This window comes from Erythranthe guttata, chromosome 8 (assembly GCF_056151865.1).
Source record: "Erythranthe guttata isolate IM_541 chromosome 8, IM_541, whole genome shotgun sequence".
Lineage (NCBI taxonomy): Eukaryota > Viridiplantae > Streptophyta > Magnoliopsida > Lamiales > Phrymaceae > Erythranthe > Erythranthe guttata.
The window spans coordinates 17618335-17641177 of NC_142540.1; the positions used below are offsets into that span (position 1 = coordinate 17618335).

Here is a 22843-nt window from a genome sequence, read left to right on the forward strand (position 1 = left end):
ACGAAAGTGCAGGACAAACAGATCATCAAATTTCCGAAACCAATTTGAATGAGCATCTCAGATAATAAAAGAAAAAAGAAACAATCTTGCTGACATGGCACTTATTACAAAAACATGATACAGCGCAACGAAAGATAAACCAGTAATACCATGTCGAGTAGACAACTACTTAGGTAATCCCTCCTCAATCTCGATCCATTTATCGGCATTCCTAGAGAACTTCTCCTTCATCACTGCGATAATTTCCTTCGCCTCGTCAACTTTCTCAACACTAACCAGTCCATTCACAAGAGACTTCATTGTTGTTATATTTGGAATCCAACCCTTCGACATACATTCCTTACATATACCCAAGGCAACCTCGAAATCATGTCCTTTACATAAATAATGAACCATCGTAAAATAACAATCTGCATCTGGCTTCAAATCCCTACGAACCATCTCCTCGAACAAACTCTTAGCCACATCCAATTTTCCTTCTTTGCAGAATCCAGTAATCAAATGGGCATACGTTACACAGTTTGGTTTCATATTTCTCGACAGAATCTCGTCCAACAACGCCTTCGCCTCATTTGACCTTTTCAGCTTACACAAGCTCTGTATCATGACATTATAAACACCGATCCCTTTTTGCACTCCGTATTTCTTCATCAAAACAATCATTTTTTCAACATCGTCGAATTTCTCCTCCTTGTAGAAACCAGCAATCGCAACAGAAAACGTCTTTGCGTCGGGCTTCATACCTTTGCTCTCCATCTCAGCCAGTATAGAGTGGGCCGAATTCGCACTGCCCGATTCACACAAGCCCTTCAATAAAGTGTTGTAAGTGTCCAAATTCGGCTCCAAACCATACTTTCTCGGAAAATCCGAAAAAACCCTCTTCATTTCGCCGTATTCACCAGCTATAGCGCAGGAGAACAGCAGCGAATTCAAGGCTTTCACGCTGGCCTGAATACCTAAGTCAGGCATTTCGTCGAACAGGTTGATGGCGTCCTCGACTAGACCGGCCTGGCCGTAGAGAACGATCAAATGCGAAACGGAGCGCTCGGACCTGAAATCCGGCCGGGATAATGAGTCTTTGATGATGCTACGAATGCTTTCGTAGTCATTGGATTTTTGGAGCTTGGAAATGGCTACGGAGTAGGCGGCACGGTCCAGATGCGAGTCGGGAGTGAAGGAGGCGGCTCGGCAGATATCGACGATTCGTTCCGGTTCCTTTTCGAACCGGAGGAGGGAAAGCGCGGCTCGAGATTTCTCTTTGCTGCTGAGTGCGGCTTTGGAGTCCGGGCTCAGAATTGAAGAGGAAAATGGGCGGTTGCGTTGGAGCGCCAGTAACCGGAGCTTGCTGCGGAACGCCATTGTTGTTCGGTGGTTCTCCGACGGAGCGTATTAGGGTTTTAGGTTTGGGGGTTTTGGGTTGACAGACGAGAAAGGCAAGTGTAGAGTAAAAAATAAATAAAAATAAATTTGAAAGTACTTTTAAATATGATCATTAGCGAAAAAACCCCCAAAACATTGGAAATACTACTGTTTAGATCCAACTCTTTTTGCTTTATTAGTAAAACCCTCAAATTTAATTAAATTAAACGTTTAACAAGTTACTATTCAATATACGTAATTTGTCCTTACACTCGCTTATTAACAAAATTGTGAAACCCTTGTATCTTCTTCCCTCGCCAACCGCATAATCTCTCTGTCGTCATCGTCGCCACCCTTTCCCGGGAGCTTGCAACGGTCTAAAACGATTATAGATAGTGAACAAGATATAATTCAACAACGAAAGATATATATATCTTTCGTTGTTGTATATATATATAAGGGATTATTTGAGAAAACCCCCTCATATGTATTTTATCATTAGACTAGATCCTTTTTTTATATTCCCTTTTTAGATAAATCCAATTGTATTTTATTAAACAAATTATATTATTAATAACCTATTTTACCCTTTCTCAATTTATTTAACCTAGCAATAAAAGTTTCTCGTATAATATAATCGTTTCTCTTCTCTTCCCCTTCTGTATACAACTCGCGCCCACACCTCGCCGCCCCACCAGACACCACACGATCTCCACCCTCCTCCTCCTCGGAGGGATCTCCCACCGGGCTGCTCCTCTATTTGTTTCTCTCTTACATTCGGTTACCGCAAATTGCAAAAACCCCCAAATTTCTGAAACCCTAGTTTTGCCATTGGTATCTTCCACCATCCTTCTCCTTCTTGACCATTCCCCCTGTTCATTCAATACCAAATGTATACATATGAATTCTTTTTTTATGGTGATAAGCCCTTTCACTGATAAAGAATTGTTCAACCTAGATTGTTTTTTCACCGATGCTTCGCCGAAATTCCAGAAGTCGGACCTCCTCTCTGTGCCGCACCTGCAATCGCCGCCGCCGCGGTGGAGCACGACGGACTTCACTTCTGTCAGTTCATGGTCGTCGGCTCGAGCGCCGGCATGGTGGAGCACGTCCATGTGCCTCGTTGACACAATCAAAACCCAAATGAAAGCCCTAGGTTCCTGCCCGATTAAATCCGACAGCGTCAACCAAGCCGTCCGTTCTATTCTGAAATCCGACGGCACGAAGGGATTCTACCTCGGGATTGGAGCCATGGCCCTCGGCGCGGGGCCCGCACGCGCCGTCTAGTTCTCTGTTTACGAGTTCTGTAAGAAGAGATTCTCCAGCGGCAATCTGGACAATCACGCGGCGCATAGGGGGTTTGTGCTACTGTTGCCAGCGATCCGGTAATCTGGATAATCAAGGTTTTCAACTAAAAATAATAATTTGATTGTAATTAGATTGTAATTCTTATTTTGAAATGGATTTTCTCTTTGAAAAGGTGATTTAATTTGATTGTAATTAGATTGTAATTCTTATTTTGAATTGGATTTTCTCTTTGAAAAGGTGATTTGTTGTGGTGGATTAGGTTAATTCCGTAGTGGACTACGTTACTATTTTAGGGGATTTGTCGTAGTGAATTAGTTTATTTTCGTAGTGAATTAGTTTATTTTCGTAGTGGATTAGTTTAATTTCATAGTGGACTACGTTAATATTTTTGTAATTGTTTGTAGTGGATTAGTTTAATTTCATAGTGGATTATGTTATATTTTTGTAATTGTTTGTAGTGGATTAGTTTAATTTCATAGTGGATTATGTTAATATTTTGGTGGATTTCGATATTTTTATATTTTTGTAATTGTTTGTAGTGGATTAAGTTAATTTCATAGTGGATTATGTTAATATTTTGGTGGATTTCGATATTTTTTGTAGTGGTTTTGGATCAGATTGTAGTAGATTTAAAATTCTTGCTTGGTAGACCGATTTTATTTTGAATGATTAAATTTACGCGTTGTTGTTGTCTTTTTCTTTGGTTCAGATTCTTGAAAAGGAGTGATGGCAACAAGTGGGACGAGGTTGGGTAATGCACGGGGACTCTACTATTGTATGCGATGACAATTTTTATTAAAGGGGACTTATGTAGTGGATATAGGCAAGTTTTTAGTGGATTTTCTCTTTATAAATGGGATCTTTTGTAGTGAATTTCTATATTTTTGTAGTGGTTTTTGATGAACTTATAGTGGATTTGAGACAATACCTGATGCAGGCGCGAGGAGGGGTGTCGATGCGCTTACAGTAAATAGTGGTTTTTGAATTCTGATGTGACATTAAATAGTGGATTATGTTTTACAGTAAATAGTGGATTTCAAGCAGTGAATAGTGGGTTTCAATTTCAGACAAAGAATAGTGGATTTCAAACAGTGAATAGTGGATTTCAAATTCAAGCAGTAAAATAGTGGATTATGTTATTTTATAGTGGAATACGATTAATTTTTTTTAGATAGTGAATGTTCATAAATTTTGACGTGTAGCGGATTTCATTTTTTGATAAACCTAGTGGATACAAAATGGTTTTCAGTTAATTTCGAAATATTTATAGTGAAATTCGATTTGGTAAAGTGAGAAAAAAACCAATAAAAAATATTAATTAAAAGAATAAACTGGAAAAAAAATTAATATTTCAAAAAAATGAAAAATTAAAAATAATAAACAAAAAAAAAATTTGAAAAAACAAAAAATAATAAATAAATAACTATTTTTTTGAAGTATAAATAAAAAAAAAACAATTTTTTTTAAAGGAAATCAAAAAAAAAAAAATGAACGTTGGCGTTTTTTGCATACGTACAGATTTTTAAATTTATATTCCATATTAATATAATTGATGATTGATTAATGAATATAATAGGGGTAAATGGGGTATTATGTTAATTGAGGGGTTATCCCTAATAGTAAATATAAAAATGGATTTAAACCTCTAAGGAAATTGTATGAGGGGTTTATCTCATATAACCCCTATATATAAACTCCAAAGAAATTACGGATAAACAAAGCAATTCGAGAAGCTCAGACAAGAATAAGCTTCGAGAATTTAAGCTTCGAATCACAGTTCAGAATCTCGATGGAGAAGTCGACTAAACCTAGCACAAATCAGCTGCCTATTTACACCGATCTTTCCTTATATATATATATATATATATATAATAAGATTAAAAAGATCTTGAAATTAATATTTTATTAAGAAAGAAGCATCATGCATACATGACATGTTTACTAACACAGCTTCATTTCAAGAACAAAAGTCCAACCAACGCCGAACTCTTCATTGCAGAGTTACTACAAACACGATACGATATAACCGAAAGATAAATCAGCACTCGACTACTTAGGTAATCCTTCCTCAATCTCAATCCACGGATCGACATTCCTAGAGAACTTGTCCTTCATCACTGCAATAATTTCCTTCGCCTCGTTGACTTTCTCAACACTAACCAGTCCACTCACAAGACACCTCATTGTCGTCATATTAGGAATCCAACCCTTCGACATAGATTCCTTACATATGGTTAAGGCAACCTCAAAATCATTCCCTTTACATAAATAATAAACCATCGTAAAATAACACTCGGCCTGTGGCTTCAATTCTCTACTAATCATCTCCTCGAACAAACTCTTGGCCACATCCAATTTTCCTTCTTTACAAAACCCGTAAATCAAATGGCCGTACGTCGCAGAGTTCGGCGTCATATTTTTCAACAGAATCTCGTCCAATAACGCCTTCGCCTCATTCGACCTTTTCAGCTTACACAAGCTCTGCATCATAACGTTATAAATACCGATCCCTTTTTCCACTCCGTATTTCTTCATCGAAACAATCATTCTTTCGACATCGTCGAATTTCTCCTCTTTGTAGAAACCAGCAATCGCAACAGAAAACGTCTTCGCGTCGGGATTTATACCTTTGCTCTCCATCTCCGCCAGTATAGAGTGGGCCGAATCCGCATTACCCGATTCACACAAGCCCTTCAACACAGTGTTGTAACTTGTAAGTGTCCACATTCGGCTCCAAACCGTACTTTCTCGGAAAATCCGAAAAAACCCTCTCCATTTCGCTGTATTCCCCAGCTATAATGCAGGAGAACAGCAGTGAGTTCAAAGCTTTCACACCGATCTGAATGCCTAAGTTTGGCATTTCGTCGAACAGTTGGAGAGCGTCCTTGATAAGACCCGCCTGGCCGTAGAGAACGATCAAATGAGAAACGGAGAGCTCAGATCTGCAATCTGTACGGGATAAGGAGTTTTTGATGATGGTACGAATGCCGCCGTAGTCGTTGGATTTTTTGAGCTTGGAAATGGCGACGGAGTAGGCGTCACGGTACAGGTGCGTGCCGTGGGTGAGTGAGGTGGCTCGGCAGATATCGACGATTCGTTCCGGATTCGTTTCTAACCGGAGGAGGGAGAGCGCAGAGAGCGCGGCTCGAGATTTCTCTTTCCTGCTGAGTGGTGGAGTCCGGGTTCAGAATTGAAGAGGAAAATGGGCGGTTGCGTTGGAGTATAAGTAATCGGAGCTTGCTGCGGAACGCCATTGTTGTTCGCTGGTTCTGCCAGACAGTGAATTAGGGATTTGGATTTGGATTTGGGGATTTTGGTTTACAGACGAAAAAAGAAATAGAAAAGTGAAAATATTTTTAAATTCGCTAATTTTCTTTTACAGAAAATAGCACGAAAAAATAAAAATTAAAAAACAGAATAGGGAATTTTGATCGGGAGATTTGAACCCGACGTGAATCGAACACGCAACCTTCTGATCTGGAGTCAGACGCGCTACCATTGCGCCACGGATCCCTGATGTTTAATAATCTTACAAATAGTAATTAATAGATTATTTGCTATGGGCTAAGTTTGAATTTTTCCAACTCCGACAAGGCGACAAGTCTTGCAGATATTTTTTAAAATTTTACTGCGCAAAGGCAAAAAAATACAATACTTCATCACTGAACTGGAAAGATATAGGATAACTGTGTTAGGAGGACAAAATCTTTGATGCAACAAGAAGTACAAACTGGAAACTATTCAACCAATGTATGCAAATCAGAAACAAAATGCACCCACAAAATTATAGACGGTCGATCGTTATGAATCACTCCAAATGCAAATGAAAACGCACAACGAACTATCAACTTTCCGAAACCAACATTAAGGAGCATCAAACTAAAGAAACAAATTCAGCAACAAAACAAATTCATCGGGAGCACCATTCTTGCTGACATGGCCGGTCTTATTACAGACACGAAACTGCGTAACAAAAAGATAAATCAGTAATACCAATGCTAGGTACTCTCAACTACTTTAGCTAATCCCTCCTCAATCTCGATCCATTTATCGGCATTCCTAGAGAACTTCTCCTTCATCACCGCAATAATTTCCTTCGCCTCGTCAACTTTCTCAATACTAACCAATCCGTTCACAAGAGACTTCATTGTCGTTATGTTCGGAATCCAACCCTTCGACATAGAATCCTTACATATGGTCAAGGCAACATCAAACTCATGCCCTTGACATAAATAGTAAACCATCGTAAAATAACACTCCGCTTCTGGCTTCAACTTCCTATTAACCATCTCCTCGAACAAACTCTTGGCCACATCCAACTTTCCTTCTTTACAGAATCCGTAAATCAAATGGCCGTACGTTACACAGTTGGGCTTCATTTTTTTCGACAGAATCTCATCCAACAACGCCTTCGCCTCATTTGACCTCTTCAGCTTACACAAGCTCTGCATCATAACGTTGTAAACACCGATCCCTCTTTGGACTCCGTGTTTCTTCATCAGACCAATCATCTTCTCCACATCACCGATTTTTTCCTCCTTGTAGAAACCAGCAATCACAACAGAAAAAGTCGCTGCGTTAGGCTTTATACCCTTCCTCTCCATCTCGGCTAGTATCGAGTGGGCTGAGTTCGCACTACCCGATTCAGATAACCCCTTCAACACAGTGTTGTAAGTGTCCAAATCCGGCTCCAAACCGTACTTTCTCGGAAAATCCGAAAAAACCCTCTTCATCTCGCCGTATTCACCAGCTATAGCGCAGGAGAACAACAGCGAGTTCAGAGCTTTGACGCTGGTCTGAATACCCAACTTGGGCATTTCGTCGAACAGGTTGATGGCGTCCTTGACAAGACCCGCCTGGCCATAGAGAACGATCAAATGAGAAACAGAGCGCTCAGACCTGAAATCCGGGCGGTTAAGGGAATCTTTGATGAAGCCACGAATGCCCTCGTAGTAGTTGGATTCTTTGAGCTTGGACATGGCCATTGAGTAGGCGACGCGGTCGAGATGTGAGTCGGGGGTGAGGGAGGCGGCTCGGCAGATATCGAGGATTCGTTCTGGGTTCTTTTCGAATCGGAGGAGGGAGAGAGCGGCGCGTGATTTCTCTTTGCTGCTGAGTGGGGTTTTGGAGTCCGGGCTCAGGATTGAAGAGGAAAATGGGCGGTTGCGTTGGAGTGTCAGGAATCGGATTTTGCTGCGGAATGCCATTGTTGTTCGGTGGTACTGCGACGGGAGTGAATTAGGGTTTGGATTTGGGATTTAGGGTTTACAGACGAGAAAGAAAGTGTACAGAGGAGGAGAAAAAAATTCAAAAATGCTAGAAATTAGTGTTAGAGAAACAGCTGGAAATAAAAAAATTAAAAATTAAATAGAGTACAAAAACAGAATAGGGAATTGGATCGGGGATTTTGAACCCGACGTGAATCGAACACGCAACCTTCTGATCTGGAGTCAGACGCGCTACCATTGCGCCACGGATCCCTGGATGATATAAGTTTTGTAGAGTACTTACATATAGTAAAACCATATGGGCCCAATGGTAAGGCCCAAAAGTTTTTACACATCCGGCCTAAAAAAATGACATTTTTAAGGGCCTCCAAATGCTTATAGCGTGTGTCTTTTATTTTATTTTTTTACAATAATTTATTTAGTAATTCTTGGGCCTTCTTTGAAGACTTGAAAATTCAATCTAATTAATTTATATCAACGTATTGTAATTCGTAAATATACCCAACTATACTACTTTATTTGTTGCCTAATTACTTGAATAATTAAATATTATATTATTTTATTTATTCAATACTAAAAATATTATTAAAAAAAAACCTCATTTATTATTGTCGTCTACGACTTCTCGAACATGGGACTGAAATATAATATTAGGTTCATTTTATAAATTTTCGAAAATATAAAATACAACATAATAAATTATTTAATCAACAAATGCCATTGTAGTATTTTACCCTCAATTATTTGATTTTCGGACAAAAAAAGGCTCCGGCCAGACAAAGTTGAATAATAAAGAGCATAAACCAAAATATTGCGACAATGACAAATTAAAGCAAAATGACAGAAAAGCCCTTCAAACTATTCTATCGGTTGTAGCAAAATTACAGAAAAGCCCTCCACTATTCTATCTCCTCCGACCTCAGTAGGACCTATGACTCCTCTCTCTCTCTCTCTTCTCTCTCTTCTTTCTCTCTCTAGGTTTGTTTAATGTAAAAATCCTGCACGTTTTTCTGTGTGCAGGTTTTGCTCTCCCCTCTCTCATCTTCGATTTGATCTCCTGCTCTGATTGCAAATTAATAATACTGTATTAATTAGTATTCAACAGCTAATCAGATTTTGTATTTTTCCTTTTTTTTTTTTTTTTTAATTAACGAAGAAAGGGGAAAAAGGAGAGGGGGGAGGGATTAGCTATACCTAGCTGAGCTGCGATGGCGAGAATTTTACTCGGCTTTCCGGCGACTGACGGAGGAGCCGGAGTACTGTCGGCCGGCTGGTGGGACGAGGTTAACGACTCCGTTAAATGGCAAGACGGAATATTCTTCTCTCTCTGCGCCGTTTACGCCCTCGTTTCCTCCGTCGCCCTTGTGAGTTCGATTATCAAAACACCTTTCGATTTTATTGTACTCTCGATTTGATTTTAGTATGCATCTCTGAGTTATCTACTTATTATGAGCTGGGCAACTGATTTTTTATTATTTTTAATGTTTAATTTAATTTTTTTGACTCAGTGAGTTAGAGAATTGTTATTACTGATTTATATATGTGAATATTCTTAACAATAGAATCATATACTGGAAAATTTGATTAGAGATATGCTCTCTGTGAATTAGATATTCAGCTGTGTGTTTTTTTTTTCAATTAGATAATTAAACTCGCGTCTCGTGTTTAACTCCGTTTTTTGATGATGTTATTACATCGTCGAACCGAATAGTTTTTGAGAACTTGTTTATTTCCTGCAGATTCAATTGATACGTATTGAACTGAGGGTGCCCGAGTATGGATGGACTACTCAGAAAGTCTTCCACCTGATGAACTTCGTTGTGAATGGAGGTTCCTATAAGAACTTCTTGACTATTAAATATTTATATTTCTAATTTCCATCCATTGCATTAATCGTTAAGCTACTCAATTGCAGTGCGTGCCGTTTTGTTTGGATTTCATATGCACGTATTTCTCTTCCATCCTAAGGTAAGAGTCACCTTGCCAACTGTGTATTCTAATTAATAGATTAAGGCCTCGTTTGGTTGGGGAGATTAGCCATGATTAACTAAATAATAGGACTTTGTTTGATGTTTCGTAAACTACTAAACCCAATAACTTCCCGGGTCGACCCGAAAAATATTATGTTATCATGCCTTTTAGGGATCATTTTGGGTTTTGATTAGATTATTTCATCTTTATCTTGGCTAATCCTATATTGGCAACCAAACGAGGCCTAAATTCACTCTTTGTCTCTTTGTTCTTTATTTCCCTTGCCGCTTTTTTCTCGTACGCTCTAGTAGGTTTGGGCTTGCACGAATCTTGATGTTGAAGAATATTTGTTCTAAGAAGCCTCTTTGAGTTGTGTATATAAGCGGAAAGAGACTTAATTTAGAAATTATGTTTTCCCGTGTTTTTTTTTTAATTATTATTTAAACTATATTCTTTATCTTTCAATAACCAGGCCCTGACGTTGGTACTTCTGGATCTTCCGGGCCTGCTGTTCTTTTCTACGTACACACTTCTTGTCCTTTTCTGGGCCGAAATATATCACCAGGTATAATCAGATATTTAAAAAGAAAATAATCGTCTAACCGAAATGTAACAGCTGTCATTTCCAACAAACGTCTATTTCATATAACGAATCACTGAGTTTTCATTCTATTCGTTGATCAGGCTAGAAGTTTGCCGACCGATAAACTGAGAATATTCTACATTGCTGTCAATGCTGTAGTTTACTTCATACAGGTTCGTTTCTAATATATTTCCTTATATTCATATATACCTTTTGAGTTGTATTTCTTTTGGCCCATATATAAGTACTCATTTCTTCCTGTAAAAAGTTGTGTAGGATCGTTATCTAAATATTAGTGGCGCGTTTTTTTTGTTGGTTAAATTTAACGAGAAAAGATGTGTTCACATTAGGTCTGCATCTGGGTGTACCTCTGGGTAAACGATAACAGTGTTGCTGAATTTGTCGGAAAGATATTTATTGCAGGTAAATATCTCTCCACTTTGTATTCATTTTAAATTTACCTTCACTCAAAGAATTCAGCCTTCGTTATTTTTTTTTTCTCCGCAGTTGTATCCTTCGTAGCTGCATTAGGGTTTTTGCTATATGGAGGAAGGTAAGCATTTGATCATTTCGAGCAATATTAATAATACAATTATAATAAATTAAAGCAATATTAATTTTATTTTCTTTCTTCTTTCGTCCAGATTGTTTTTCATGCTGAGACGCTTCCCCATTGAATCTAAAGGGAGGAGAAAGAAACTTCACGAGGTTTTCTCCGATTTATCGTTTTATTTGTTTCCTAAATTTATCCATATCGACTAACGAGATTTCGTTCACAGGTTGGATCTGTGACAGCTATATGCTTCACCTGTTTTCTTATAAGGTGCTTCGTGGTAAGGTTTTAATTAAAATTGTCCTTGGATTTTATTTTATTTTTCTTCGCTATTTTAATTTTCTTACAATAGTGTATTAACTTGCGTCGTTCCATTCCATGCGTAATAATCGTCATTTTACTACAGGTCGGGCTGTCAGCTTTTGATTCAGATGCATCACTGTACGTAATTGACCACCCGGTTTTGAACTTCATCTACTACACGGTAATCATCAACATCTCTGTCTTTAAGCATGTGTCGGTTTTGTGTTACTTATTAGTTATTACATATCCGCCCGAGTTCTAATATATATTTTAATTTGAAATAAAACAGCTGGTCGAGATTCTTCCTTCAGCTCTCGTCTTGTACATTTTGCGGAAGCTGCCGCCTAGAAGAGTGTCTGCCCAGTACCACCCCATCCGCTAGTCACCGGAAAAGCCCACAACCACCACCACCACCAATTACACGCAATGTATATTTGATCGGTGGTGGCGATCAAATTCTAGAGTATTTCTCACGGCTCCAGCTTTTTTGAAATTACTGGACTAGGAGATATGAAATTCAGTCATCGCAGAAAAAAAAATATCCCGATTTTATTTATGGATTCTGGGATCAAACGTTTCGCAAAAACTTTCTTTAATTTCCATCATTCCATGTATTTTTATTCAGTGTTGTGTCATATATATAAATCGATTTTCGCAGAAAATCACGAGTTTCTTATTCGTCTTATTGGAAATGCCAAATCAAAACAACACTTTATACAAGTAGTAATCGACGGAGTTTACGTTGTATCATCATCATGATTCATGAAGAGGCTTCTTGATCTTGACTTGTATAGGCAACCCATGATGGAAAATTGGCATGGGGAATCTCCCGAAGAGATTCTCCTTTAAAGAGAGCTTCCACTGAAACCGAGTAACCATGTAATGAACCATGGTTAGGGTTTCGATTCTTGCCAACTCGTATCCAGGGCACAGTCTTGGCCCGCCCCCAAACGCTATGTAGCTAAAAGGCGGTGTCGCTCCTTGTTTGTTGTCAAACCGGGTCGGGTTGAAAGTTGTTGGATCCGGATATATGGATTCATCCATATGCGTTATGAATGATGCCCAAACAATCTGCTCGAAAAACAAGATTTAGATATCAATCTTGTTTGGTTAATTTATTTATCAGTGAATAAATTACAATTTTATCGATCAAATAAATCACCTGCCATCCCTTGAGAATGATATATCCTCCGAGTTCGAAATCTTGAAGAACCTTCTTGAAGGCACAAAATACCGGTGGATACATCCTCAATGCCTCTGTTGCCACCTTCCATGTGTACTTCATCTTCGACAGATCATCCCACGTGAGAGGCTCGTCGTGGGTCCCACTCTTCCCCTTTGCTATCTCTTCTTGTTCTACATGGAAAAAAAACAATTTAATTAGCCGATTGCAAGTTACTCAAAAGTCTTGGAACAGTTTAATTATCTTTTCAGACAGGAGTTTGACCAAGAAAGTAAGGAGGACCGAAGATGTGTCGTGCCCGGCAACCATTGCAACGATGCAGTTATCCACTATCTCGTCGTCGGACAACATAGGTGATGATGATGTACTATCCTCCTCGTTTTTCATGCTTACAAATTTAGTGATGAGATCTTGATATTGATGGTGATTATTAATTATCTAGGGTTTTTCGTTTCTCCATTTCTTGCCTCTTTTCTCGTATGAGTTCCATTACAATGTCTCTAACCTCCGACCTTGCACGCACGCCTTTGTTGAAGAGCGTGAAAGGCAAGTTTATCGGCAATGCGGACATTCCATTCATCACTTGTTGGAATAGACGTACTAGCCGTCGTCTTCTTGATCCCCTTTCGATTCCGAATATGAGTGTGGATATCACATCGAACGTCAATGTCTTCATAAGAGGCATCACCTTCCAAAAACACAAGTCATGATGAACCAAAAAAATATCAATACCGGGAATAGGAATCTAATATGTATTTCTATTCCGTTGGAAGAAAAATCTCGAAAATTTGAACTTTCAGAACTAGGGTTGAAAAAACTTTGTTCCAAAATCGGAAAATTTTACACCAGAATTGACGGAATTTGAAATTTCTTGTTCCAATTTCCACCCATAATAATATTTATGGCAAATTACGACCACCCCTGAAGTAAGGTCAAATTACGAAACACCCTTCATGTTTGCATAATTACAAGCACTCCCCTCAACTATGTATTATTTTACGAAAAAACCTCTCTAGTTGATAAATTTAGGTACATTCATTCGGTAAAATTATACATAAATTACAGTACGCCAAAGTTTCATACTGTGTAGCATTTGGTTCGATAAATAACTGAATTACCAAAATTTTATTAAACATACTTAATTTTTTTTCCCCTACAGATAAATCCCTAATTCAAAACTCAACACACAGATCAGTCCCTAGGTAGTTTCCCCAAGCAATTCAGTCCCTATTCACGCGTCTGACATGCAGTTCAGTCCCTAATGTGAATTTTATATATTTTATTATATTCTCTCTCTTCTTTTTCACTCTCACCCTTTTCTCTCTCTTCTTTTTCTCTCTCTTCATCTTCTCTTTCTTTCTTCTATTTCTTCTCTGTTTCTACTGCTCTCTTTCTTCTCTATTTCTTCTCTCTTTCTCTCCTCTGATTCCCTCTTTTTCCGACGAAAAAATCACTGTAAAACCCACCCACCCCACAATGGTTTCGAATCCCGGAAGGTTATTTTACTGTTGCCCACACCATGGCTACTCCCATTGGTGTGAACCATTTGAAGTTGGGCAAACTTTTTCCAACTCAAATCGTGAAGAAAATGAAGCTACAAGTGCGTCGATGAACCAAGTCCATCAAGAAAGTGAAGTGAAAATTGCAATTCTGAAGGTGGAGTAGTTCATAGTTTGATAGTGTTGAATCTAGTAATATTTGCAGTCTACATGCTATGTAAAACCTATGTACTGTTGTTTAATTAGTGAACATAAGAGTACAATGTATAAGCTGGTAAAGTTCGGGTTATTCGTGAATATAGTACGCTTTGTCCACCAAATAAGTACAATGTATAAGCTGGTAAAGTTCGGGTTATTCGTGAATATAGTACGCTTTGTTCACCAAATAAGTACAATGTATAAGCTGGTAAAGTTTGGGTTATTCGTGAATATAGTACGCTTTGTTCATCAACTAAGTACAATGAATACACATGTGAAGTACAAGTGATTTGTGACTATAGTACGATTTGTTCACTGATAAAGTATATGTTTGCCATTTATATAGTATTGTTACAGTCTATATATTATTGTCGGTCCAATGCATCCATATGATCGCATTTTAAGACACAACTCTTCATTTTAAGACTATTAAGAATGAATGGAGACAATGTGGGAGTTGATCAATATCGATTATGGTAACAATTGAAGAAAATATTAGTTTTACACTTGAGCATTGTAGACATGTATGAAATTCAACATATTTATGGGATCTTGTATTCCAAACGCAACAATAATTCTCACCTACCTTAAAATAACCATCGAAAACATAATTTATGCATCTCCCGTACTTATTGATCATTAAAGCGTCAATGAAATTGGTACAATTCAATTCATCAAAAAATATGGTACGCTTTGTTCATCACGTAAGTACAATGAATACACTTGTGAAGTACAAGTGATTCGTGACTATAGTACGCTTTGTTCACTGATAAAGTATATGTTTGTCATTCATATAGTATTGTTACACTCTATTTATTATTGTCGGGCCAATGCATCCATATGATCGCATTTTAAGACACAACTCTTCAGTTTAAGACTATTAAGAATGAATGGAGACAATGTGGGAGTTGATCAATATCGATTATGGTAACAATTGAAGAAAATATTAGTTTTACACTTGAGCATTGTAGACTTGTATGAATATATTGTATAGTATATGAGTATCATGTATGAAATTCAACATATTTATGGGATCTTGTATTCCAAACGCAACAATAATTCTCACCTACCTTAAATAACCATCTAAAACATAATTTATGCATCTCCAGTACTTATTGATCATTAAAGCGTCAATGAAATTGGTACAATTCAATTCATCAAAAAATATGGTACGCTTTGTTCATCAAGTAAGTACAATGAATACACTTGTGAAGTACAAGTGATTCGTGACTATAGTACGATTTTTTCACTGATAAAGTATATGTTTGCCATTCATATAGTATTGTTACACTCTATTTATTATTGTCGGGCCAATGCATCCATATGATCGCATTTTAAGACACAACTCTTCAGTTTAAGACAATTAAGAATGAATGGAGACAATGTGGGAGTTGATCAATATCGATTATGGTAACAATTGAAGAAAATATTAGTTTTACACTTGAGCATTGTAGACTTGTATGAATATATTGTATAGTATATGAGTATCATGTATGAAATTCAACATATTTATGGGATCTTGTATTCCAAACGCAACAATAATTCTCACATACCTTAAAATAACCATCTAAAACATAATTTATGCATCTCCCGTACTTATTGATCATTAAAGCGTCAATGAAATTGGTACAATTCAATTCATCAAAAAATATGGTACGCTTTGTTCATCAAGTAAGTACAATGAATACACTTGTGAAGTACAAGTGATTCGTGACTATAGTACGATTTGTTCACTGATAAAGTATATGTTTGCCATTCATATAGTATTGTTACAGTCTATATATTATTGTCGGGCCAATGCATCCATATGATCGCATTTTAAGACACAACTCTTCATTTTAAGACTATTAAGAATGAATGGAGACAATGTGGGAGTTGATCAATATCGATTATGGTAACAATTGAAGAAAATATTAGTTTTACACTTGAGCATTGTAGACTTGTATGAATATATTGTATAGTATATGAGTATCATGTATGAAATTCAACATATTTATGGGATCTTGTATTCCAAACGCAACAATAATTCTCACCTACCTTAAAATAACCATCGAAAACATAATTTATGCATCTCCCGTACTTATTGATCATTAAAGCGTCAATGAAATTGGTACAATTCAATTCATCAAAAAATATGGTACGCTTTGATCATTGACTGCAATCTTCTTTTACATCAATTCCTGCAATTACATACACATAAAACTACAATTATAACAAATACAACGTACTATAAAGTTCCACATGTCAATACCATCCAAAGTTACTAGTAATACCATTCAAAGGCACTAGTAATACTATTATGGCATATGACTTATACTACAGGACCATCAAACATTATACTTCTAGTACCATATGTCAATACCATCCAAAGTCACTAGTAATACCATTCAAAGGCACTAGTAATACTATTATGGAATATGACTTATACTACAGAAGCATCAAACATTATACTTCTAGTACCATATGTCAATACCATCTAAATGCTTTCGGGACAGTACTTCGAGTACCCTGTGTCAATACCATCTAAATGCATTATTAATACCATTACTGTCCATGACACATACTATAGAACCAGTACGAAAAATACAATAAGCCTCTTTCACATATCCTATATGAAACCCTTGTTAAACCCTTTGGGGACATGCTAATGTCACCGAAGAATAATACCCATGAGGAAACTGTTACAAAATCATGAAATTCGACAACAAATAAATGATCTTTGCAAACCCAAACAACAAAAAAACAGATATTGGAACCGATTTAATGATTAGGGAAAACACCGAATATAGTCGAGGCATAATACCCATGAGAGGATATGTTCAAAATCATGCAATTCTACAACAAATAAACCTTTTTGCAAGCTTAAACAACACCCAAATGGGTCTGTTTCCAAGAAAATGAAAGAAAAAAAAAATCAAACCTTGTTGTTTACCCTGCTTCACCATTGTCGAGAAATGGGTTTGTTAATTTTTATTTTTCCTTTCGTTGTATAATTTTTCTGCGTTTTGTTGATTCTTCGTGCTTCGTTGTTTCTTCATTCTTTGAAATGTAACGGGCAAAGAGCGTGTAACACAAACGGCGCGTTGGAGGTTGGAAATAAGTTATGTAAAATTAGTATAAAGTAAAGGGTATTTTAGTATTTGCACATTTTATTAGGGACTGAACTGCATGTTAGGCGCGTGAGTAGGGACTGAATTGCTTGGGGAAACTACCTAGGGACTGATTTGTGTGTTGAGTTTTGGATTAGGGATTTATCTGTAGTTTCCCCATTTTTTTTTTAATTTTAGTTATATATATATATATATATATATATATATATATATATATATAAACTGAGTAATTGGAGTTTTACGAATTTTCGTTCAGTTCGATTACCGAGGTAAATTTAATATCTAGAAAAAGGGGGAATATACCAAAATCTGGTGATTATCGCCGCCATGCCAATATTCCTCGAGATGGATCCTTATCTCTTCATCCATTTTGGCAACGGACTGTTTCAGCACATCAGGTTTGAGAAATAACAACATTGCCCCTCTCACGCGCTTGTGATCCTCGCCGCTCAATTCCAGAATATTCCTCTCCCCCAGCATCTTCCTCACCGACGCCGGCTTCTTATTCGACAGAACCCTTTCGTCGCACGTGTAAACGAACTTGTTCGCTTCCGGCCCGCAGATCAGCACGCTCGGGGTTCCGAACACGTTCATCTTCGAAACGGCGCCGTATTTCCCGATCCGATCTCTGATCCAATCTTCGGCTCTGTTGTCTCTCATCGCTCGGAATAGCTGGAGGCTCTGTCCGATTAGCGGCGGCCCTAATGAACCAGGTGGTAGCCGCCGCCTTCGAGAATTGTTCCCCCCTCTGGTTATTAGCAGCAGTAATGCAATTGCTGGAGCAATTAGTGCGATAATCGCGAGGTAATTATCGTATAATTCCATTTGCTAATTTTTTTTATATATATATTTGATGATGTGAATTTCTAGAGAAATTAGTGTACTTTTATAATGGTGGTTTTGGTTGAATTTGTGTATGAATTAAACATCTGCAGACTGCCCTGAAGGGCAAACTACAACATTTAATTCCAGTTTGGTTATGGTGTTTGTAATGCATTTTCTAGAAGAATCTCTCCTAGTGAAACTAGGTTCTTGGAAAATTTGGTTTTTAGGTTTTAATTACCCCAAATTAGTAGTCTCTAGATCTTAAATTTCAAGAGTAATAAGTTGTTTGCCCCCTAGACTGGTTTCAAAATGGTGGATTTGAGTGTGGAAATGGCAGATAAGCCCTTCTTTTCTTTTCTTTGTTTTTTTTTATGAAGGTAAGTGAATAGACGTTTTTGCGCCTGTAAAACTCACGTGAGAAGTACGTGTGTAAGATTCCGGTCTAAATGGCCTGGAAATCCGATTTTTGAGGCACCGTGCAAAAAAAAAAAAAAATTTAGAGTTCAGGTAAGAACGTGCAAAAAAAATTTTGTTTAGGGGGCAAAGTGCAAAACGAGCATTAGTTTAGGGGGGGCAAACTGTTTTTTACTCTATTTTTAATTGCTATTGGTCAACTACAGAAATGCATTCTCTGTTCGCAATTATCTTCATTTTACACGGTTTCTTGATGATCTAGATTGGTATCAACGGTTCTCCTTGGAGATGCAGATATATAGGTAGCTTTTTTAATGCTACTGGACTTAGGAGATATGAAATCAAGTAAGATCCCGATTTTATTTATGATTCTTCATTTATTTAAATTTCCCAGTCGTGCGTGTCGTACACGACAGAGTTTACATTATTACATCATCATTATCATCATGAAGAGGCTTCTTGATCTTGACTTGTATAGGCAACCCTTGATGGAAAAATGGCAAAGGAGCTCTACCGAATAGATTCTCTTCTAAAGAGAGCTTCCACTGAAATCGAGTAACCAAGTAATGAACCATGGTTAGGGTTTCGATTCTCGCAAATTCGTATCCCGGGCACATTCTCGGCCCTCCACCGAACGCCATGAAGCTATAAGGCGGCGCTGCTCCTTGGTTGTCGAACCGGGCCGGGTTGAAAGTTGATGGATCCGGATATATGGATTCGTCCATGTGAGTCATGAATGCTGTCCAAAAAACCTGTTTCGAGAAAAGCAAGATCTTTATATATACGAATCTTGTTTGTTTAATTTATTTATTAGCGAATAAATTTTGAATAAAATTCAATCACCTGCCATCCCTTGGGAATTGTGTATCCTCCTAGTTCGAAATCCTGAACAACTCTTCTAAAAGAACAAAATATCGGTGGATTCATTCGCAGTGTCTCGGTTGCTACCTTCCATGTGTACTTCATCTTCGCTAGATCTTCCCACGTGAGAGGCTCGTCAAGAGATCCCTTCCTATTTGCAATCTCCTCTTGTTCTACACACCAAATAAATAAATTATAAAAAAAAAAAGACAATTTTGCCCATTGCAAGATCGATTTTTCGGGATGACCTACCATTAAGGACAGTTTGGTAAACATGTGGATGTTCAGAAAGGAGTTTGATCAAGAAAGTAAGGAGGACCGAAGTCGTGTCATGCCCTGCAATCATTGCGATGGTACAATTGTCCACAATCTCGTCGTCAGACAGCAGAGGCGACGGATTCGCCACGTCATCATCGGTCATGCTTAGAAATCTAGTGATGAGATCTTGGTGATTGTCTAGGGTTTCTTGTTTCTCCATCTGTTGCCTCTTTTCTCGTATAAGTTCCAAGATGATGTTTCCGATCTCCGACCTCGCACGGAGGCTTCTATTGAACCGCGTGAAAGGCAGGTTAATCGGCAATGCCAACATTCCGTCGATCAATAGCTCGAATAAGTACACTAGCCTCTCTCTCCTAATTCCCCTCTCGATTCCGAATATGAGTGAGCATATCACATTGAAGGTCAAGGTTTTCATAAGAGGCATTACCTTGAAAAAAAAAAATCAAGAATGTTATGTTTTAAGAGGGGTAATTAATGACTTTTTTAGGGGGTAACATGGTAATAAATTGAATCATAGGGGGGTGTTTTGGAAATATTTAAAACATACCAAAATTTCGTGTTTGCCATGCCAATGATGCTTGAGGTGGAATCTTATCTCTTGATCCATTCTCCCAACAGACTGTCGTAAAGCTTCCGGTTTCAAGAATGACAACATTGCCCCTCTCACGCGCTTATGATCTTCGCCGTTCAATTCGAGTAAATTCCTCTCTCCCATCAGCCGCCTCACCGACGCCGGCTGCTGATTAGACAGCACCTTCTCGTCGCACGTGTATATGAACTTGTTCGCCGCAGGCCCGTGGAGCAACACACTGCGGCTTCCGAAAACGTTCAGTTTCGAAACGGCCCCGTATTTTCGGATTCTTTCTCTAATCCAATCTTCACCTCTGTTTGCCCTCATGGCTCGGAAAATTTGGAGGCTTTGCCCGATTATCGGTAACCCTAAAGAACCGGGCGGTAGTGGAAGCCTTTTCTGCGTAGAGTTGTTCCTCTTTCGCAACAAAAACACGAGCGTTGGGATAATTAGTACGAGGAAAGTAGCGTAAATTGGATATAACTCCATGGTTATTTGAACAAGGTTTTTCCTTCTTGATGATCTAGATGATGATATTGATTATATCATACATGAATGTCTCAGTATATATATATATATATATATATATATATATATATATATATATATATATATATATATATATATATATATATATATTATCCCATTTTATATTAGTGGTACTGGTTGGTTCTTGTGGTAACTTCTGCATACAGACAAGAGGGTTGTATTTTTCTTTTCAATAATTGTGGGCTGCAAGTTTGTACGAATTTTCCACATTGAAAAGTGTGTTCGGACAGTTTTATAGTTAAATCATTATCAGTGTGTTATTGACTGTGATCGATCAGTCCCGAAAGCTGAACTGGACAACTTGTAAGGACTGGAGTTTGGCTTTTGAAAGGGACAATTATTGAAAAATATGGGGCAAATTACGGTTATTTATCCCCTGATGTAAGGTCAAATTATGAGAAAAAGGAAAAAAAAAAAAAAAAAAAAAAAAAAAAACCCTTTTTTTTCGATAATTACAACCACTACCCTCAACTATGTATTGTCTTACACGTTCACTTTTACTGTGTCAAATTTACTTACTGAATAAGGGTATTTTTCGTAAGATAATACATAGTTTATGGGTGGTTGTAATTATGCAAACATGAGGGAGTTTTCGGTAATTTGACCTTATCTTAGGGTTGTGGCTGTAATTTGCCCACAAAATATGGTTGACTGTTGTTCTGTTTCTAATGACTTCCACGTTGCAAAGGACAACAGTAATTTTTTTAAGTTTTAGATTGAAATTAGTTTGTATTTGAAATTTTAGATGTTTTTTTTTTATTATTATTATTAATTGAGTTCGTGAATTAAGTGTGATGTAAATAATTGTCAATAGTAATTATTTAATTTATACAACTAAATTTTAAGGGAAAAAAAGTAGAATTCATAAACAATAAATTAAATTAAAGGAATTCTACTAAATAAAAGAGATAATAATAAATGTCCATCATGCCACATACACATATAGAATATAGGGTAAACTTCATTTTACCTACCTGAACTATACCCAACGTATAAAATGCCCCCCTGAACTACAAAATGAATCAAAATGGTCCCTCCAGATTTTGGGTCAACGTTAAATTCAATTAAAATAGTAACTCCGTTAGTTTTTATGTCTTATTACCTTTTTGCCCTCCAACCTTTTCTTCTTCGTCCAATTCTTTCTTCTTCTTCGTCCCTTTCATTTATATTTTTATTTTCTTTCTTGCTGAATTTTTTTAGCATAAACCCATGAATTTACATTTCAAATTCCAGGAATCCAAGAATTATGCTTTTGTGAGAAATCACCAAAGAATTATGTATCACCCAACCCAAATCCGAACCCCCATCAATCGAAATCCCCAAAACTCACTAAAAGTCACAAATTCAAGAACAACCCAGATGAGGATTCCAGCCCAAACCACACCCCCACAGCAAAATTACACGAAGGTGGATATGGGTTATGAGTTCGCCAAATTTTAGGAAACCGTCGAGCTTCTCAACAACCTTGTCGGCGGGAGAAAGATTCAACCCAAAGTTTCTTTTAGCGAGAGTGATTGGGGAAATTGCTAAAACATTTTTTTCTGGGTTTTGATGGGACCAAGTTGGATTTTGACAATTTCTTGAATGTGGGCTATTATTGGATTGAATTCAATTGTTATACTTAACAAATTCCAGAATTTTTTTTTCTTTTTGTGTGAAGGGAAGTGCTGAAATTGTGTTATCTCTTCATCTCTTTGGATTATTTTACGAAGTTTAATGGTTTTAGAAACCAGTTGTTCATAAGCCGCCAGTTTTCCTTCAAGCTTGCGGGTTCCGGCGAAGGTTGCGAGTTCCGGTGGAGACACTGTATATTCGATGAGAATTTTTATTTTTATTTTTTATAAGATATTCGGTGGGAATTAATATATAAACATATAATTATATATATATATATATATATATATATATATATATATATATATATATATATATATATATATATATATATATATATATATATATACACACACACATATAGCTATAATAGTATTCGGGGCAAAAATGTCAAAACACATGCAACAATTATTTAAAATAACTATTAATGCAAAA

The 22843-nt window shown here is 37.2% G+C and overlaps 3 protein-coding genes, 1 long non-coding RNA gene, 4 other non-coding genes and 1 pseudogene across 10 annotated transcripts; 2 read left to right on the plus strand and 7 right to left on the minus strand.

Annotated features, from left to right (window-relative positions):
- Positions 1-165: 165 nt before the first annotated feature.
- LOC105962243 (pentatricopeptide repeat-containing protein At1g11630, mitochondrial) lies at positions 166-1359 on the minus strand. The gene has a single exon (XM_012986542.2). It carries the CDS (start codon positions 1357-1359, stop codon positions 166-168), a length of 1194 nt encoding a protein of 397 aa, XP_012841996.2.
- Positions 1360-4567: 3208 nt separating this feature from the next.
- Positions 4568-6029, minus strand: LOC105962242 (pentatricopeptide repeat-containing protein At1g11630, mitochondrial). The gene has a single exon (XR_016033217.1). It is a non-coding gene; the product is annotated as a pentatricopeptide repeat-containing protein At1g11630, mitochondrial (transcript).
- A 79-nt stretch (positions 6030-6108) lies between these two features.
- On the minus strand, positions 6109-6180 carry TRNAW-CCA (transfer RNA tryptophan (anticodon CCA)). Its single transcript has one exon. It is a non-coding gene; the product is annotated as a tRNA-Trp (tRNA).
- A 336-nt stretch (positions 6181-6516) lies between these two features.
- On the minus strand, positions 6517-8122 carry LOC105962240 (pentatricopeptide repeat-containing protein At1g11630, mitochondrial). Its single transcript, XR_016033216.1, has one exon. It is a non-coding gene; the product is annotated as a pentatricopeptide repeat-containing protein At1g11630, mitochondrial (transcript).
- Positions 8076-8147, minus strand: TRNAW-CCA (transfer RNA tryptophan (anticodon CCA)). The gene has a single exon. It is a non-coding gene; the product is annotated as a tRNA-Trp (tRNA).
- A 631-nt stretch (positions 8148-8778) lies between these two features.
- On the plus strand, positions 8779-11967 carry LOC105962237 (tobamovirus multiplication protein 1). Of its 2 annotated transcripts, XM_012986537.2 has the most exons (12): positions 8779-8915; positions 9052-9259; positions 9635-9725; positions 9811-9863; positions 10339-10431; positions 10551-10622; positions 10800-10872; positions 10957-11002; positions 11094-11157; positions 11229-11282; positions 11409-11486; positions 11595-11967. In XM_012986537.2, exons 2-12 carry the CDS (start codon positions 9104-9106, stop codon positions 11685-11687), a joined length of 873 nt encoding a protein of 290 aa, XP_012841991.2. In that variant the 5' UTR covers positions 8779-8915; positions 9052-9103; the 3' UTR covers positions 11688-11967. The 2 variants fall into 2 exon arrangements, with proteins under 2 accessions (XP_012841991.2, XP_088678249.1); XM_088822123.1 differs by having other exon boundaries at positions 8802-9259.
- Positions 11968-11975: 8 nt separating this feature from the next.
- On the minus strand, positions 11976-18609 carry LOC105962239 (taxane 13-alpha-hydroxylase-like; annotated as a pseudogene). Its single transcript, XR_016033215.1, has 3 exons — positions 17599-18609; positions 12468-13176; positions 11976-12376 (listed from the first exon to the last, which is right to left on the minus strand). The product of XR_016033215.1 is annotated as a taxane 13-alpha-hydroxylase-like (transcript).
- A 128-nt stretch (positions 18610-18737) lies between these two features.
- LOC148768679 (uncharacterized) lies at positions 18738-19401 on the plus strand. Its single transcript, XR_016033218.1, has 2 exons — positions 18738-18879; positions 19013-19401. It is a non-coding gene; the product is annotated as an uncharacterized LOC148768679 (long non-coding RNA).
- LOC105961912 (taxane 13-alpha-hydroxylase) lies at positions 18871-20823 on the minus strand. Its single transcript, XM_088822122.1, has 4 exons — positions 20222-20823; positions 19648-20101; positions 19378-19568; positions 18871-19286 (listed from the first exon to the last, which is right to left on the minus strand). Exons 1-4 carry the CDS (start codon positions 20732-20734, stop codon positions 18954-18956), a joined length of 1491 nt encoding a protein of 496 aa, XP_088678248.1. The 5' UTR covers positions 20735-20823; the 3' UTR covers positions 18871-18953.
- Positions 20824-22843: the final 2020 nt, after the last annotated feature.

Bases quoted from the DNA above. Each gene is read 5' to 3' on its own strand.
- LOC105962237 (XM_012986537.2), top strand. From the start codon at position 9,104: ATGGCGAGAATTTTACTCGGCTTTCCGGCGACTGACGGAGGAGCCGGA. The intron at 10,623-10,799 runs GTTCGTTTCTAA...TGTTCACATTAG, and splicing joins CTGTAGTTTACTTCATACAG to GTCTGCATCTGGGTGTACCT. The intron at 10,873-10,956 runs GTAAATATCTCT...TTTTCTCCGCAG, and splicing joins CGGAAAGATATTTATTGCAG to TTGTATCCTTCGTAGCTGCA.
- LOC105962243 (XM_012986542.2), bottom strand. From the start codon at position 1,359: ATGGCGTTCCGCAGCAAGCTCCGGTTACTGGCGCTCCAACGCAACCGC.
- LOC105961912 (XM_088822122.1), bottom strand. From the start codon at position 20,734: ATGGAGTTATATCCAATTTACGCTACTTTCCTCGTACTAATTATCCCA. The intron at 19,569-19,647 runs GTAGGTCATCCC...TTTGGTGTGTAG, and splicing joins TTACCAAACTGTCCTTAATG to AACAAGAGGAGATTGCAAAT. The intron at 19,287-19,377 runs GTGATTGAATTT...TTCTCGAAACAG, and splicing joins CAATTCCCAAGGGATGGCAG to GTTTTTTGGACAGCATTCAT.